Source organism: Silurus meridionalis, chromosome 6 (assembly GCF_014805685.1).
Source record: "Silurus meridionalis isolate SWU-2019-XX chromosome 6, ASM1480568v1, whole genome shotgun sequence".
In the NCBI taxonomy this organism is placed as follows: Eukaryota; Metazoa; Chordata; class Actinopteri; order Siluriformes; family Siluridae; genus Silurus; species Silurus meridionalis.
In genome coordinates, this window is record NC_060889.1 from 19,274,235 (window position 1) to 19,290,732 (window position 16,498).

The following is a 16,498-nucleotide window of genomic DNA, read 5'->3' on the forward strand; positions in this document are numbered from 1 at the left end:
ACACACACACACACACACACACACACACACACACAAACATCCTTCTGGGGACAGGCAACTAATTATTGCTATGCCTGCCCCAAGATCTAAATGTAACCTATAATGTAAACTTTCCATTATATTATTCTTATTATTCTTATTATTCTTATTATTCTTATTACATTTTATTTTACAAAAGGTACTGTTTTTGCTTTTGTTTTTCTGATACTTGGACCCAATAAGATGTCCACAAGAGGGCAATGTGTAACATTTTGGTCAAGGACCCATTACATAATGAGGTAAACAAATAATTTTCCATTCTTTAGTGTTCTGAATGAAGAAATGGCAAAGTGCACACACACACACGCACGCACGCACACACACAGTACTGTGCAAAGGTGTTAGGCAGTTGCTGTAAAGTAAGAATGCATTCAGAAATAAAAGTGCTAATAGTTAATTTTTTGCAATTAGCAAAAAAGGAAGTAAATCAGCAGAAGAGAAATCCAAATTATATTCAAATCCACAAAACAGCATGTTGATGTAGAACAGCATGCACTTCTAGGTACATTTTTTGGAGAAACTAGGCAGGTAGGTTGTTCCAAACATCTTGGAGAACTAAACAGAGATCTTCTGCAAATAAAGGCTGCCTTTTCATGTAATCCCAAACAGAGTAAAAAAAAGTACTCTTTCAGGGCAAAAACTATTTATTCCAAGACTCCTTGTTCTTCTCTACTGATAATAGTTCTTAATGACATTGGCTGTATATTTGGGGTTGTTGTCCTGCTGCAGAATACATTTGGGGACAATCAGATGCCTGATGGTACTCCATGATGAATAAATATCTGCCAGTATTTCTCAGCATAGAGGACTCCATTAATCCTGACCAAGTCTCCAAATATTTTTGCAGAAATGCAGCTTCAAACTTGCAAGAAACCTCCACCATGCTTCAAGGTGGCCTGCAGACACTTATTACTATAAATCCTTCTTACAGTTCTTCCTAATCCAGTCCTTCGACAAACAATTTGTTTTTTGCTACAGCCAAATATTTCAGATTTTGACTCATCAGTACAGAGCACCTGCTGCCATTTGCACCCTGCACCCCAGTTCCAAAATTTTCGTTCATACTGTAGTTGCGTCGTGAGCCATACATGTCAGAGGTATAGCTTTTCGGGAAGCCCACTTCTGGCCAGACTTCTCCAAATAGTAAATGGGTGTACCTACCCCATTCTTTGCTGATGACACTGCTTAAAATCTTCCTATGCTGAAGGGAAGTAACCATGATGTGTCTTTTATACGTATATTCTGTTTTCTTAGCAGATAACTACACCTACAATCCTCAACATTGCCTGATTAAATGCTTTTTCAAAATAAACCTGTCTGTTTTGAAATCTTTGCCTTGGAAAACCCTTGCTGATGCACTCTGCACTACATTGTGTCTTGTTGTTGTTCTAAGAAACATGCTGTCTATATCTGATGCAGAGAAGCTCGTCCATGCATTCATGACCTCCAGACTCGACTATTGTAATGCACTACCAGGTGGTTGTCCCGCATCATTGATAAACAAGCAACAGTTTGTCCAGAATGCAGCAGCCAGAGTTCTCACAAGGTCAAGAAAATATGATCATATAACCCCAATTATATCGTCCCTAAACCAGCTACCTGTTAAGTTTTGAATTAACTACAAACTACTGCTACTTACTTACAAAACACTAAATTGTTTGGCTCCCAATTATCTTTCCAGTCAGCTCCTAAACTTTGGAATAGTCTTTCTGACAGTGTTTGGGGCTCAGACAGACTCTCCTAGATTAAGTGCAGATTAAAAACTTATCTTTTTAGCAAAGCCTACATATAACACACTTCACATATCATAAGCTTGTGCTCCATTACATCTGATCACATGCACATTATCAACTTGTGCTTGTTAATATCATGAACAGCAACTACGCTAATTCCTCTCCACTGCTTCTCTTTCTATAGCCATCCCGAGGCATCCTTAGGTTGCTCCAGCCCCAGTCACATCCCACCTTATGAAGATTGTGAACCTTTAAAGAAGTAGATGCCGAACTCGCAAACATCCCGAACCATCTAGAGACGTACCAGTGCCAATTGGATCCCACTACATGTGTGGAGTTTTGACATTGGACCTCCTTGAGTGTTTAAAGGCTCTGGCATGAAGAAGCTGGTGTTGGATCTGTGATGATCGCAAATGTTGAGTTATTTTATGAGTTGCTCAGTAGCTCCTAGTTGTATAACCACAAATGACTGTAAAAGACTCTAGAAAAAACATTACTCATACTCTTACATTCCAGTGCTCATGTTAGTTCTCATTCTCCAGTGGTCTTGACTGTTAAAAGATTTATAATCACACCCTTGATGTCACCCAAATGAGGATAGGTTCCCTTTTAAATCTGGTTCCTCTCAAGGTTTCTTCCTCAAAACATCTAAGGGAGTTTTTCCTTGCCACAGTCGCCACGGCTGCTCATCAGGGATAAATGCACACTGTTCACCATAACTCTTAAAATTCTGTAAAACTGCTTTGAGACAATGTCTGTTGTGAAAAGCGCTAAAGAAATAAACTTGACTTGACTTCTGTGGTCTGTTCTGTGTCTTGCCATGAATCTGTCTTCCACAACCTCACCTTCATATCAGAGTTTGGCTGTTCCTCACCCAGTTTTAAGTCTCATCCAAAGCTGTTTCTGTTCCAGTTCATGAACGTATTTAAACCTACATATGAAATTGTTGATCAGTAGCTCCTGCTTGGTATAACTGGTTAATCATACACCTGACTTAGCTTCTGACTTTGTCATGCGTACAAAAATAGTCACACCAAATATTGATTTCCTTTAGATTTCTCTACTGTTCATTCACTTTCCACGTTGTTAATTATTAAGTTATTAACACTATTATTTTAGAAAGCGTTCTTACTTTACAGCATATTTTCATTACTGCCTGAAACCTGTGCACAGTACTGTATATTAATACAAATCTCAAAAATATTTTTTTTAACTATTTGAATTCATTGTAAATAATGCTTTACCCTGTATGTACATTATTTTTCAATAGCTCAATACCATTAACTAAAAATGAAAACTCCAACAGATTGTTTAAGCAAGAAAAATAATTTATTTATGTAACTTTTTATCACATAGGCAAGACATAGCTGCTTGAAGAGCTCACAGCTACATATCCTTACTGCTGGAGAGGGAGGCTCATAATATTCAGATTTCTTTATATACGTCTTTTTACAATGATAAAATAACAAAAATATAATTCCCAGTACTTTCTTTCTTTCCCAGCCAACTGTTTATGTCCCAAGGACAATGGGCAATTAAAGCTTTTTTTCATAGAGTCAGCAAACTCTAAGGTGATCTTTTATAGTCTTTATAATTCTCTGATATAGTAATCTTTATGATAAATTTTGACTAAATTGTATCTTAGAATTACATTTTATATACAGTGTATGTTTTCAAATTTGGCACTGGCTGAAAGTTTCTAAGCTTAGAAGGGGACGACTTCTGACTTAAATTGATTCACAAAAATGTTTTAAAATAAATCCCCAGAGTCTCTTTAAACAATTGTCCAATAGTTGCTGATCCTAAGCACAATGCTTTAAAAAACTATACCCTCTAGGGTCTGAATTTCTCAAAGTTCACTGTGCTCTGATTTTGTCGGGGCATATTTGAAATTCATCTCTCCTCTGTGTACAAACCTAAGCTCCTGTGAGAGTCATTAGGAGAATGGGAAAGAGGCCAAGATGGAGGGAGAAAGGAGGAAGAATACAGAAGCAAGTATATGTTTTAATGATAGTTTGTCACATAAAGAAATCTCTTATGCTTTAGGTCACTGTATCCTTTTGGTCTATGTGACAGAATGTACAGTCTAAGTTGTCACTAGATGTATGTGAAAACTCCCAGTGACTCAACATATGGCTTCTAACATTCTGTTTTCTTCCTCTTACATACTTCACTCATTGTATATCCAGACATTTTGGCTTTCTCTCTCCCTCTCCACCGTCCTCTGGAATTTTTTACGCTAATTTCAACTAAGAATGGATGCAGCACAGAGTGCACAAGAGTAATAATGACCGTTAGAGTAGTATTCATAAAAAGACTAAAAGAAACTGTGGATATTTCTACAGAAGTGCATTACCAAGGCATTTAAAAACACAGGCTTGACGCCAGAGTACAAGGCAAACAAACACTGGTTGTCTTTTTTCATTCACTAAATACTGAAAACAAGCTTCACTCACTATTTTAAAGTAATACTTTATATTCTTTGATATATTTAGATGCTTTCAGGATACCTGACGGCCTGATATAATTAACTTTTTTTTATCCTCAGTGCCGGAACAGATTTCTCACCAGGTGTGCTTCCCCTCCTGGACTGCAGGGGGTGCTCTGGCTCAATAGCACCAGGTTTCATGATTCTGATTGTGAGCCAGAGCAGCACAATCACATGTGGGAGAAAATATTTCAAGGGAATGGGAAGGAGCAAGTAGTCTTTATGGGAAATTCTCTGCACACTAAATTTTCTGTCTTTTTGTCTCCAAACATCTGATAGACAAACCTGATTTTGAGACCTACACAGACCTCAAATTCTCATGATAGTTTTTGTCTATGAGTTATACCAAAGAAATAAATGTCCTTTTCAGCAGTGACATGGGTGATGACTATACAAAAAAAAAAAAACTCAGAAAACTAAACTGTTGAGCTTTGTTCCCTCTTCCTGATATTAATAGGCATTCACTGCTAATTTGCCCTAAGTGACACAGAAGCAGCACATCCAGCCTTGATGCATAGTATGAAATGGTCATATAATAAGTGAGAATTACAATGTGGACACAGATAAAATTTTTAGGAACACATTGTAGCTGCAGCTTTTTTGGGCATGTGGTGATTATAATATTCTGCAGCACCATATCTCCCAAATATCTGGTTAAAAAGATATGGAGGTGACCTTAAGAAGTTCTTCTTTACCATTTGTAGTCCTTAACAACTATTTTCCTTGGTTACTTCGATAACCATAACAAGAAACCCCTGAAAGGTTCTCCATATTAGACAGCCAGGATCAAAGACCCCAGTAGAAGGATTTGAAAGCTTCTGTCTACAGTCATTGATATTTTTTTTTCTTTGTGTCCAGCTTATATTTGCTTTCATTTGGTACCGTTCTCATAATCTGCTCTGTGGTGGTTTTGGTTTTTCACTGTGTGTACTGTATGTACTACACATACACAACACTACTACCCATTGTGTACCACTACTGGCAGTAAGGGAAGATCTATAATTTAGAAAGAATATTGCATGAAGGTTGTCTATTTTGTGACTTTAGTCCCTGTTTGTTGTAAACATGGCAAAAAAAAAAGGCAGTTTTAAGGAAAGCCACAAAAATCCTTAATCTATATTTAAATATCGGATATTCGGTTTTATTCTGGGTTAATTCAACCCCAGAAGGTTAAACAGGACCCTTTATATCTTTATGTATGAATATAAACAAACAAAAATGACAAATAAATCTACTGTAAACTACTTTAGTAATAAAAGTGCTTTGTAAGGGAATTTGTTTTACATTTTCTTTATGGAATGTTTCTCTTTCTGACTAGGACGACTTCTTCTTTCAGCTGCTCTCATTAGGGGTCTCCACAGCAGATCATCCGTATTTCTCTTTCTGACTAGGACAATTATGCTTTTTCGCATTTGTTTTATGAACTTCAAGCTAATCACAAAAGAAATATCATCTTTCTTAGACTTGCAATAATTCTGCATTTTAAATGTGGGCATTGGCAAATTTGTCTACATACAATGGCTGGTGAGCCTATATTTCCAATGCTAACCAAACTATTTCAGAACCTCATATAAACAATTTGTTCCATCCCTTTTGATATGGACAGCACTCCACCTCCACTTGACAAAAAGGTGAGACCCAGGGTTGAAAAAACTCAAAAGCACCTTACTTCAGACAGTGCAAGATCCCGGGAAGTAAAACCATTTAGATGTGCAGTGATGCACTAAGAGCCATTACATTCGGATCTCTACAAGTTCAATCACTGGTCTGGTAGAGCTGTTTTAGATGGGTCAGTCCCAGCAGCATCCAGATCTGACTGAGAAAACTCAGTGACACGGCGAGCCAAAGGGTTTGTGCTTTTCAGCAGTTCCATGGCAGAGACCCGTGTTCCACTGCTTGACTTGCTGCCCTTTTTCTGAAGAAGTGCCATGAAGTTTTCATTCCGAGAATTTGACCTTGGAGTGCTTCCCAGTGTCAAAGTTCGAATGTCACTGCTGCTACTTTTCACAGGTGACACAAGGCTCTGACGACTGCCAAATGCTTGCTCCTTACGGCCAAGGACTTTCCGCTTAGATCTGTGTAAGAAAAATCAATTGTTATATCGAGCATTTGGTAAAGTAAGCATGCACAGAGTTTGTTGTGTTAATACTGTATATCAGTTTTTATTTTAATATCCCTTGTGATTGCAGATGATCAATTAATTGGCAATAGCTATAATTAATCAATGTTTGTAAGACCTGTGTATGATGGTAAAAAGGTCTTCAGTTGTATGGGTGGTAGGTGTGTTTACAAGCACATCATCATCTGTTTCTTCAGTGATGTGCAGTTCTGTCTTGTCTTTGATGGAACTGTTTTCCTCAAGTGGAGCTTCTGTAAGCACATTTTTACAAATAAACATTTACTTTAGTCTTTACTGTATCTTAAGTTACACTTATAAGTTCTATAATACCATTTTATACTTTGAATTATATTTGTTTGCAATTATTATTTATTGCTATTGCTACCTAAATTACAGCACAGGTTTTAGAAAATGTCTCTGAAACATACCTGCCATTATTTCTGCAGTAAATGCCTTTATCTCAACATCTCTAATCGATCCAATATCCTTGGGGGTACCGTCCTCTGGTGCATCATTGTTTTCTTCATTTCCAAGACCTTCCAGGTGTCCTTGATGTTCATGGTGTGCATTGCTCTGCCAACCCCCTGGGATTTCTTGGTAAATTGATATGTCTTGATCATCTTCATTATAAGAAGCTTCCTCAGCTTCAGATGGTGGTGGGCCTAGAGGTGACTGAGAACCACTTTCCAGTAGCAGGCTTTGCTTTTCTGTAGTGCCATTGCTTGGTACCTGGACAGTAGGGGAAGGTAAAAGAAGAACATTTGGCTTTTTTGGTACTGGTGGGGGTACCTTGGGTTTCTTCTTGTCTAATTCACCTATGCAGAAAATGGGACTTTGACCACAAAGGTTCTTGCCTATGTCCTCTTTCTCTGGACTGCTAGGAAAGATAAAATCCTCCTCAATTGGTATCCCATGTTCAAGGTCAAGCTCAGGTAGAGGAGGTGGATTCCTAGGCACATGCTCTTGAGGTGTAACTGCAGATGGACTGGTTGATGATTGGGATGGCCTCTTAGGTTTAGGCTTCCTGACCACCATGTAAATATTGCCTACAGGCATTGGTCGGTCTATTGGGGAGGCTGGTGGAGATTCCTGAGCATGGGGTGATGATGAGGGAGACTTAAGCATCAAGTTCATGGGTCGTTTGGGAAGTGGTGGCTTTACTGCAACTGGTGGCTTGGGTGGCTTAGAGCTATATAGGGTGGTAGGAGGACTAATATCACGTCCTTGTTCCTCTTCTATGATGTCAGAGGATCCATCAGGACTGTCCTCAAGTTCTGAGCGACTTACTGAGCGGAGTCTTATGTTTCGCAGATCTGTTGTGGTAACCATGGGCAGTGATGACTGACTCGGTTTTCCTGGTTTGTTGGTGGTAGATGTGTCTGAGTGTCTCCGGCTTGCTTTAGGTTTGGGTTTGACAGATGACAAGTCTACTGGGGAATTCGCAGGTAACTCAAATGAAAGACGAGACTGGGATTTGTCTTTTGGTGAGGTTGCTGGAAGAGAGGACTTTCTTTCTGGGATTTTTGGGCGCATCTTGCACCCTGTTGGGGTCAGTCCACTGATGGCAGGGTATGTAATAGTTGGGGTGGGAGTCTCAGACTGACTCGAGTATCCACTCGAGGGGGACATAAGACATGGAGGCTTGAATGGAGAGGCCTTAGTTTCTGCTTCAATGGAAACTGGGGAAGGGGAAGTAGCACGCGAGGTTGATGGTGAATTTAGGGATTCTGAGCTTTCACGCACTTTAACGCATTCGATTACTGTTGTACCCGTAGCAGTGCTAGAGCCTGATAATGAACGATATGGGTCATTGTTGGACTTCCACTCACTGAGCTGCCAGTGAGGTGGGAAGCCTAGCTCAGCTTCTCTGTCAGGAGGCTGAGATGTCTCCAAACTGCTGTGTGTCTCTTCATCTGGTTTAGAAGCCATAAGGAACTCAGGCTGGAATGAATCCTGGAAATTGTGATCTCGTGGAATGAAGAGGCTCTTAGGCCTACCATCTCTAATATGTCTTTCATCATGGTGTGAGCCCATCCCACCAATTGCTGACAAGTTCTTTACAAGGGACACACTGCGTACTGGAGGAGGTGGCTTTTTTTTGGGCTTCTTCAGTGAGATACTTCTTGATCGTGACCTTAGCCTACTAACTGGGAAGAAGTCAGACCCTGTTGCTACAGACACATTGTCTGTACTGGTGTTATCCTCAGAGCTGTTGCTAGGGTACAGCAAAGCATAGCTCTCACCTTCTCTGACTATAGGTACTGTCTCTCCTGGGCAGCATATGTTGTCTGTTGAGCAGAGTGATCCAGAATCCGTTGGTGTTGAAAGGGAGCGTTCACGGAATTTAAAAGCATTTGCTCGCGTTGATTTCTTCTCTTGCTCACACTTGTTGAGCCCATTACCGGCTGCTGGACTAGGTGCTGCACCCTCAGTCTCATAAATCTTTCCTTTAATTGCATTTCCATGTGTGACTGCATATGTCCTGTGCCCAGAAGGTTCTGAGATGAAAGTGAAGGAGTTTGAGTGTGATACAGAGCTTATGGACATGGTAGAGCTGGTTTGAGAAGGGCATATAAGGCCACCTCCACCCGAGTCAGATTTCCCAGGTTTTGACAAAGGCTGCTTGGCAGCAGGGTCTGGGGTTAGGGCATAGCTGTAGGAGTCATTCCAGGAGGGAGAAAAAGTGGAACCCTTTGGGCCATTCCAAGAAGAGCTGGGGCACATAAGAGTGGCATGGTCCATCATGCCTTTGGGGGCTTTGGGAGATGGGGGGACACTGTGCTCTCTGTCACTCTGAGTTTTCCGTAAAGGTATGTGCTGCTCGCCTGTATTCTCTGTGGTGGGTTCCAGAGATCTTGGTTGGGATGAGTCAGGAGAACAAGCACCCTGTATCAGATCAACAGCAAGAATTTTGCCATCACCTAAAGGAGATATAAAGAACAGACTGAACTTAGAAATAAAAAGCACAAGCACTGTTACCATAATTCTAGAAGCATGCAATTTTCTGTATTGAATAATGTGTGAAAACCCATAATTCCTTCCACTGAGGCCAAAATAGCATACATAGTAAGAAATCTCACATTGCCTATTGACCTGGCTGTTTTTCTGTTTTCTGTTTGTTTATTTCCTTTTGCTTTCAGTTCCCAACATAACTTTCTATCTTCCTATTGGTCACCTTGGCAGTGCAGCGTGACATCAGGGCCTGCGATCACACTCCTTGGGCGGCGGATGGTCTTTGGGTTAACCGCCTTTTCAGTTCTAAAGGGGGCCTGGAGTTCGCTGGCGTGCTTATCAAAGCTCTGGCCTGAGGCAAGACATGAGATACCACTTCTCAATCGGAGAGACAGACCTTTGTCAAAATATGTGTGTAAAATATATAAACGATCACATGGTTGGTTTCTGAGACACTATGACACTATGCCTTGAAATACAAATGGCTAGCTGATTAAACAGATCACAGTGTTAAATCACTTTTGAAGATTTTGCACTAATACTAGGCTAAATTTAAATAACAGGTTTTAGTCGAGTCTACAAAACTACAATATACAAGACATGTACCTTCTAGAAATGTCAACTAAAATATTGTATATATATATATATATATATATATATATATATATATATATATATATATATATATATATATATATATATTCAAAGGTTTTAATTGGTTCACATTATAAAGTAGTATGGCCAGCATGAGATGAAGAATTACTCATGACTTGTTGGTGCCTAGTAGGAGTAAGACACTAGACATGTAGACAGTGTGCAGTGTCTGAGTGAATGGTTAGAAGAAAAAGCTAATATTCATGGACAACAATGCACACTTTTTATACCTGCCCCTGCCCTACTCAGATTTTTTATTTCGAAACATATGTACATTTACAACCATTTAACTATAATGTACCATTGCAGAGTTACTAGTAATGCATGAAGACTATGTTTTTTAAAAATAAGATTCATGCAACACAAGATGAATCATCAATGTGTAGTGTTGAAAATAGATTGAACTTTATAAAGTGTACAGCTTGTACAAAATGGCAAATGCCTAAGGAACAAAACTATTGCAATGGCTACTAACATACTAACATAATTTGACAATTAAGCCAATTAAGCAGTTGTACGCTTGTGAGCATGTGCATTTACTTGTTTGTCTGATGTTTTAATCCATGTAACTTACAACTTGCACAGATTCAACCAGGCAGTTGAAGATTAATGGCTATACTCAAATACACTACAGTTGCAGCTTAATGGTGCTGCCATTTGAACTTACAAGCTTCCAATCAGTAGCCTAAGCCTTAACCATGGCTACAGTGCACATACCCACTGTCTCTGCTCTCTCACAAAACGTCCAAAAAAGCTCCATTCTCTCCTAACAAGTGTTTATGCCATTCATAAAAATGAAAAAAGAAGAGGGCAAAAAAAACTCTCCCTCCTTCTCCTTTACACTCAACCACCCTCTTTGTCACTGTCTCCCTTTCTTTCAGTATGAGCAGCTTTTCCATTCCTCCTCACCAAGCTAAGAGGGAAGAGCTGGGCGTTGCCATGGCAACAGCTACCTGTTCATTTTCTTAGACGGATGGGGAGTGGAATGGCACCTCTTTGTGTATTAGACTCCAGGCTGCCTGAACATGGCATTAACAGAGTTTACAGACCTAGTCTTACTCAACTACACTGAGCCCAGAGATCAGAGCCCTTGGAACAATCAGAGAACAGAAATTCTGGCGACAAGAAGCAAAAGAGAAACAGAGTGTAAAAACTTAGAAGTAGATATGAATAGGAAGGATGATATAGGAGAACCTAGAGACCGGATGCTAGGGGAATGCCAAATAAAGAGTCAATATCTGAGTAAAACACAGTGACAGCTTGAGAAATGTGGGAGGTATAAACAATGTCACAGCACCCATGAGTGGAAATGAGGAGATGATTTGGCATGTGGTTCAAGTTATTTTACTCAGTCAGTGTAATTTGAGGTTTAACACAAAAAATACAAGAAGGAAACGTGGCAAGGAAACAATATGAGGAAAATGATGTCATGTAGGAAATCCTAAAATGCCTGACCTGGGCTGAACCTCAGTTCAGACATCAGTTTAATTATGATAGCAATCTTAAAAATGTGAAATTAAAACTTTCTTTTATTTATCTGAGAAGCAAAAACCAATGATCAAATTGATCATTAATAGAAACAATAATAGACATTGGAAATAGTTATTACCTATTGCTAATAACAGACAAAAGCAAACTGTGACCCAGAGAAATCAGAACCTCTCTTTGATAAAATCGAATTACACTGCGAAGTGCAGGAGCAGAATATGTTGAGTGTCCGTACCAGTGACATCGATAGGGACGAGGTGTGCAGAGGAGTGTCGACTCAGGTGCCAGCGAGGTTTTTCAGCAACCGGGGGCCCCACTGAAGAATTCCAGCCCAGGAGGGAGCGGTCTGAGCCACAAGCAGCCGGGTCCTGAGCCCGGATTCCTAATGATGTTGTCTCATCCTCACACACCTGTTTATTTGCAGGCTGGGAAGAAAGATAGGAAAATGGATTAGCTAAAGTAGATTATCATGAAGCAAGTAACAGCTCGTTAATTACACATGTTCTTAGTAATGTGTTCCTTTCTAAACAGCCTTTCTAAACAGCCTTTATTTGTAATGCTCTCTGAGAAGGAAACCCTCTGTTTTGGAACACCTTACAAGATCATCTTTTAATAGTAGACTTCTGCAGTAGTACGTCTGATAATTGCTTATTAACATGTCTGTCATCTGTTTCACAAAAGTTTAATTTACTCTGTAAGACTCATTGGCTTTTAAAAAATTGATAATACTTAATGTGGTGTCATGCCTAAATTTATACATACAATCCTCAAATATAGACATTTCGTCTGTGGGGCACACCTACCCATGTTTACTGTTAACTTTTCACAAATTATATAAAATAAAGGATACACTCCACAACATCAAATTTGCATCTGCAAGAAAACAAGCAGATAATTACCAGGAAGACAAACTCTGTTTTTTTGTTGTTGTGTGAGGAAGGCGAGCGGCTAAAGGTAGTGGAGGTGTCCTCTGAGCTCTGAGACGAAGGGTGCCGGAATGTCTGCCCAGTTACTCTGTTATCATACAGCTGCTCCTCGAAGTCTGCACACAAACAGCCTAGGATTAGCATTAGCACATGCAGAACATTCCTTCAAGAAGAAGCAGTCAGCAATATAGAAAGTAGCCATTTTGTATATTTCTCTTCCTGTCAGGTTCACGCTGAGGTTTCTATAAAAAGGATTATTAATATTTTAGTTAATTGAGCAAAAATTTACATGCGACTTACAGGTCTTCATAAGCCACCTCATCCCTGTGGGTATTAGAATACCCTAAATCACTTACTACCCCTCAGCCACAGCACACACACACACACACACACACACACACACACACACACACACACACACACACACACACACTCTTTCAAATCCAACTTTCCCCTTATTCCCCCTACCCTAAAACCACAGTATTGTGACCAGTGAACTTGATCCCTTAAAGCAGAAAAGGGATGCCGCAATCTCAAAGTTAGGTTGCCTAGCAATGATGGGTGCTCTGAGACAATTGAATACCTTTTGAGTCAACAAAAGCCCCCATTCCAAAGCCTACCACTCCATTGAGACACACACACACACACACACACACACACACACACACACACATTGCTAGGGGTGCAAACATGCGTGTAAGTATCTGCTAAACCTCTATAAAACAAGCATCTACCAAACGCATTTCTTACAGACTGTTACAAATAGTTGCCAATGTTCCAAAGCTAAAGTCCATTAGAAAAAATAATTAAGAGCTCGATTCATTCCTATAACGAGATTAGTATTTCTGGAGTAGCTGTTATCTCAGAATCTAAGTTCACAGTTATGGAGTTGTAAACTCTGCCACCTTCAGGATACAATCAGCTTGTTGCTGCATGCATTCAAAAAGTGGATAAGGAACACGAGTGGTGCAAAGGAAAGGTCATGTGACTAAGGCATGGTTTTAAAAAAGAACATCCGAAATATCCTTTGATCGCTGGCTGAGCATTATAAAAGCCAAAATCAAACAATGTTTAAAGTCAAACTACTGTCAAACAGAACTCAAGAAACTTTCACAGCTAAGATCCCTCAAAAAACACATTATAGCAGAAATAGTATTAATGGGTGTCTGTGTGTACAGTACCTCATAATTTTACAAGTGCACAAACAGCTGTCTAATAAGACCAAAACTGCCCCAGCCACCTGCCCTCGCTTTACAATTCCATCTCGAATGGACACCAAACACCCTAATCACTCTGAACTTTGTTCACAAATGTTAAGAGAGATAATAAAACTGGCAATCATGGCACTGATAGTTACCTACTGACACACGATAAAAAAAAAAAATCGAAATTGCATTTTCTCTATATTTAACAAACACACGGTCCAAACAGCAGGAACTCACCAATTCACACAGGCCGCTCTGTGAAAGCAAGGATTTGGCTTTGAAGACCTTTGCACACCACTTCAAAGGAGATGTGAAAGAGAATCTAACAGAGAAAACACTAAACTGTGTGTGTGTCTTCATCTCTGCACCTGTGCATCTTTTTTCGTGTGTGTGTGTGTATGTGTGTGTGTGTATACATAAAGATCATTTGGACACACCTTCGCCTCTTATGTTGACCTGCCTTCGGCCACTCAGCCACTGAACAGTGGTAGGAAACAAATGTCTCCTTTCCTCTCAGCCAATCAGATGGCTCATGCAGAAATGCAGTCAGCCACTCATGCATGCTGAGAGCCACAGCAGCCACAAATAACCTCAAAGCAACTCGCCTAACAAGATGCACCCCGGAAAGCAGCCATTTATTAAATATGGGTCAATCCTTTTCTTTTGGATCCACAGAAGGCATGGGAGCAGAAGGGAGAAACAATGCCTCTTTTCTTGTCTATGGCCATTTCGTAAGGCCTGTTTTGTTTTGATTTTTTTTCTTTTTTCCCAGTACCTATTCAAGATTGAACATTCATAGTTGATCAGTGTTGTGCAAGAGAGTGAAGTGCTTTGGGTGGAAAGGAATTTTGGGGGTATTTTTCCTCATCAAAATTTTTTCTTGTTGGTTTTTTCTTCTAATTAGTCACTACAAAGAACTGTCTTTTTTTTTTTTTCTTAATTCAACATAATTCTACACTGAAATAAGTCAAATTATGCTTTCAGTAAAATAAGTTTTAGAGATGTTAGAAAATTGTTAAAATGTTAAACAAATGATGTTTCCAGACATAAGTAGTCCTATTTAAAACAATACTACAAGAAAAATACTAAAAGTTCTAACTCAGATTTTTTTTAATTATAAGCTATTCACAAAACTGTTCACAACTTTTCAAAGTTTCAGCAGGATCTCTTAACTAAGAGGAAGACCAAGGTTGATCATGCTGTTAGAGTAATGGTCAGCCATGATAGTAAAATTAGAAAAATAAATAATAAACAAACAAAATAAAAGCATCACTTCCTGAAAACAAAATGCTCACTACTTGCCAAGTTTCATCATCTCATTGTCACCATATTTGTGTGACCCATGCTAATATACTTAGTGGGTAATATACACTGCCCATCCAAAAACAAAAAACTCCACCTGGATTTAACTAAGCAAATAGGTAAGAGCCTTCTATTGGATAATTACTGCATGGATGATTATGTTTCAGCTGGCAACACGTCATTTAACCCTAACTGATGCAGTGAGTAGCTTCTCATTTCTCAAAAACCATGTCGGAAGACACATCCTGTGGTCGTGGAAAAGATGTTTTGGGGAACCATCATCTTTGAGGAAGAAATGTGGTCGGAAAAAAATCTTGAATGATCGTGACCGGCGATCAAACATTTGGTGAAATCAAATCGTAAAACATACAACAGTAGAACTCATGGCTATGTTTATTAGTAAAAGTAAGAGCATTTCCACACGCACAATGCGAAGGGAATTCAAGGGACTAAACAGCTGTGTAGCCTTAAGAAAACCACTTATCAGTGAGACTTATAACCACTTATAATTGAAAAAAAAGGCTTCAATTTGCTTAGGAGCATAAAGGTTAGACTCTGGAGCAATGGAAGAAGGTCATGTGGTCTGATGAGTCCAGATTTACCCTGTTCCAGAGTGATGGGCACATCAGGGTAAGAAGAGATGCGGATAAACTGATCATGCCTATTGCCTACCATACAAGCCTGTGGGGGCACTGCTATGATCCAGGGTTGCAGCAGTTGGTCAGGTCTCTGTTCAGCAATGTTATGTGCCCACAGAATGAGGTCAGCTGACTACATTATATACTACATGACCAGGTTATTCCATCAATGGATTTTTACTTCCCTGATGGCACAGGCATTTTCCAAGATGACAATGCATCGGGCTCAAACTGTGAACGAGTGGTTCAGGGAGCATGAGACATCATTTTCACACATGGATTGGCCACCAGAGTTCAGATCTTAACCCCATTGAGAATCTTTGGGATGCGCTGGAGAAGACATTTCGCAGCGGTCCGACTCTCCCATCATCAATACAAGATCTTGGTGAAAAATGACTGCAACTCTAAATGGGAATAAATGTTGTGACATTGCAGAAGCTTGCATGATGCCACGAATGCGTGCTGTAATCAAAGCTAAAGGCGTTCGAACTAAACATTAGTGTGTGAGTTTTCTTTTGGACGGGCAGTGTATTTAGATTTAGATTTTTGCTATAGTTTAACAAAACATGACTAGGTAGTTAGTAAATGATCAAATATAAGACTTAAATAATGTGCAGTGCAGTGAGAGCTTTTAGTTTGATTTATCCTTGGTGAGGTAATTCCAGTTCATCTGTGCTGCTTAACTACATTTCAACTGTTGCTGAGCAGTGAAGGGATGTCAAAACTTCAATCCTGTCTTGCTTTTCTTAGTATCTGAGCTGTCTGTTTGCTCCACTGCCTCCACAACCACTGCAATAGCCTCACAAGAGGGAAAACACCTTCTTAAAAGCTGAAAAAAAAAAAAATCTGACCAATATAGGATTCCAAAACTGAAATAAAAGTTATTTCCGAAATAATGTTTTTTATCTCTTACATGTTATCATCTTACATGTTAATTAAAAACACAGTATTCAA

The 16,498-nt window shown here is 39.4% G+C and overlaps 1 protein-coding gene across 5 annotated transcripts in view; it reads right to left on the reverse strand.

Moving 5' to 3' along the window:
- Positions 1 to 3,082: 3,082 nt before the first annotated feature.
- Positions 3,083 to 16,498, reverse strand: part of nhsl2 (NHS-like 2) — a 72,761-nt gene continuing 59,345 nt past the window's right edge. For 4 of the 5 annotated variants that reach the window (XM_046851752.1, XM_046851754.1, XM_046851755.1 and 1 more), the window contains exons 3-8: positions 12,373 to 12,515; positions 11,709 to 11,898; positions 9,555 to 9,683; positions 6,808 to 9,300; positions 6,498 to 6,630; positions 3,083 to 6,335 (exon numbers count right to left, since the gene is read on the reverse strand). In XM_046851752.1, coding sequence (XP_046707708.1) covers positions 6,020 to 6,335; positions 6,498 to 6,630; positions 6,808 to 9,300; positions 9,555 to 9,683; positions 11,709 to 11,898; positions 12,373 to 12,515 — 3,404 coding nt within the window. In that variant the 3' untranslated portion in view covers positions 3,083 to 6,019. The remainder of the gene's footprint in view (positions 6,336 to 6,497; positions 6,631 to 6,807; positions 9,301 to 9,554; positions 9,684 to 11,708; positions 11,899 to 12,372; positions 12,516 to 16,498) is intronic. The other variant, XM_046851753.1, reaches the window with a different exon arrangement.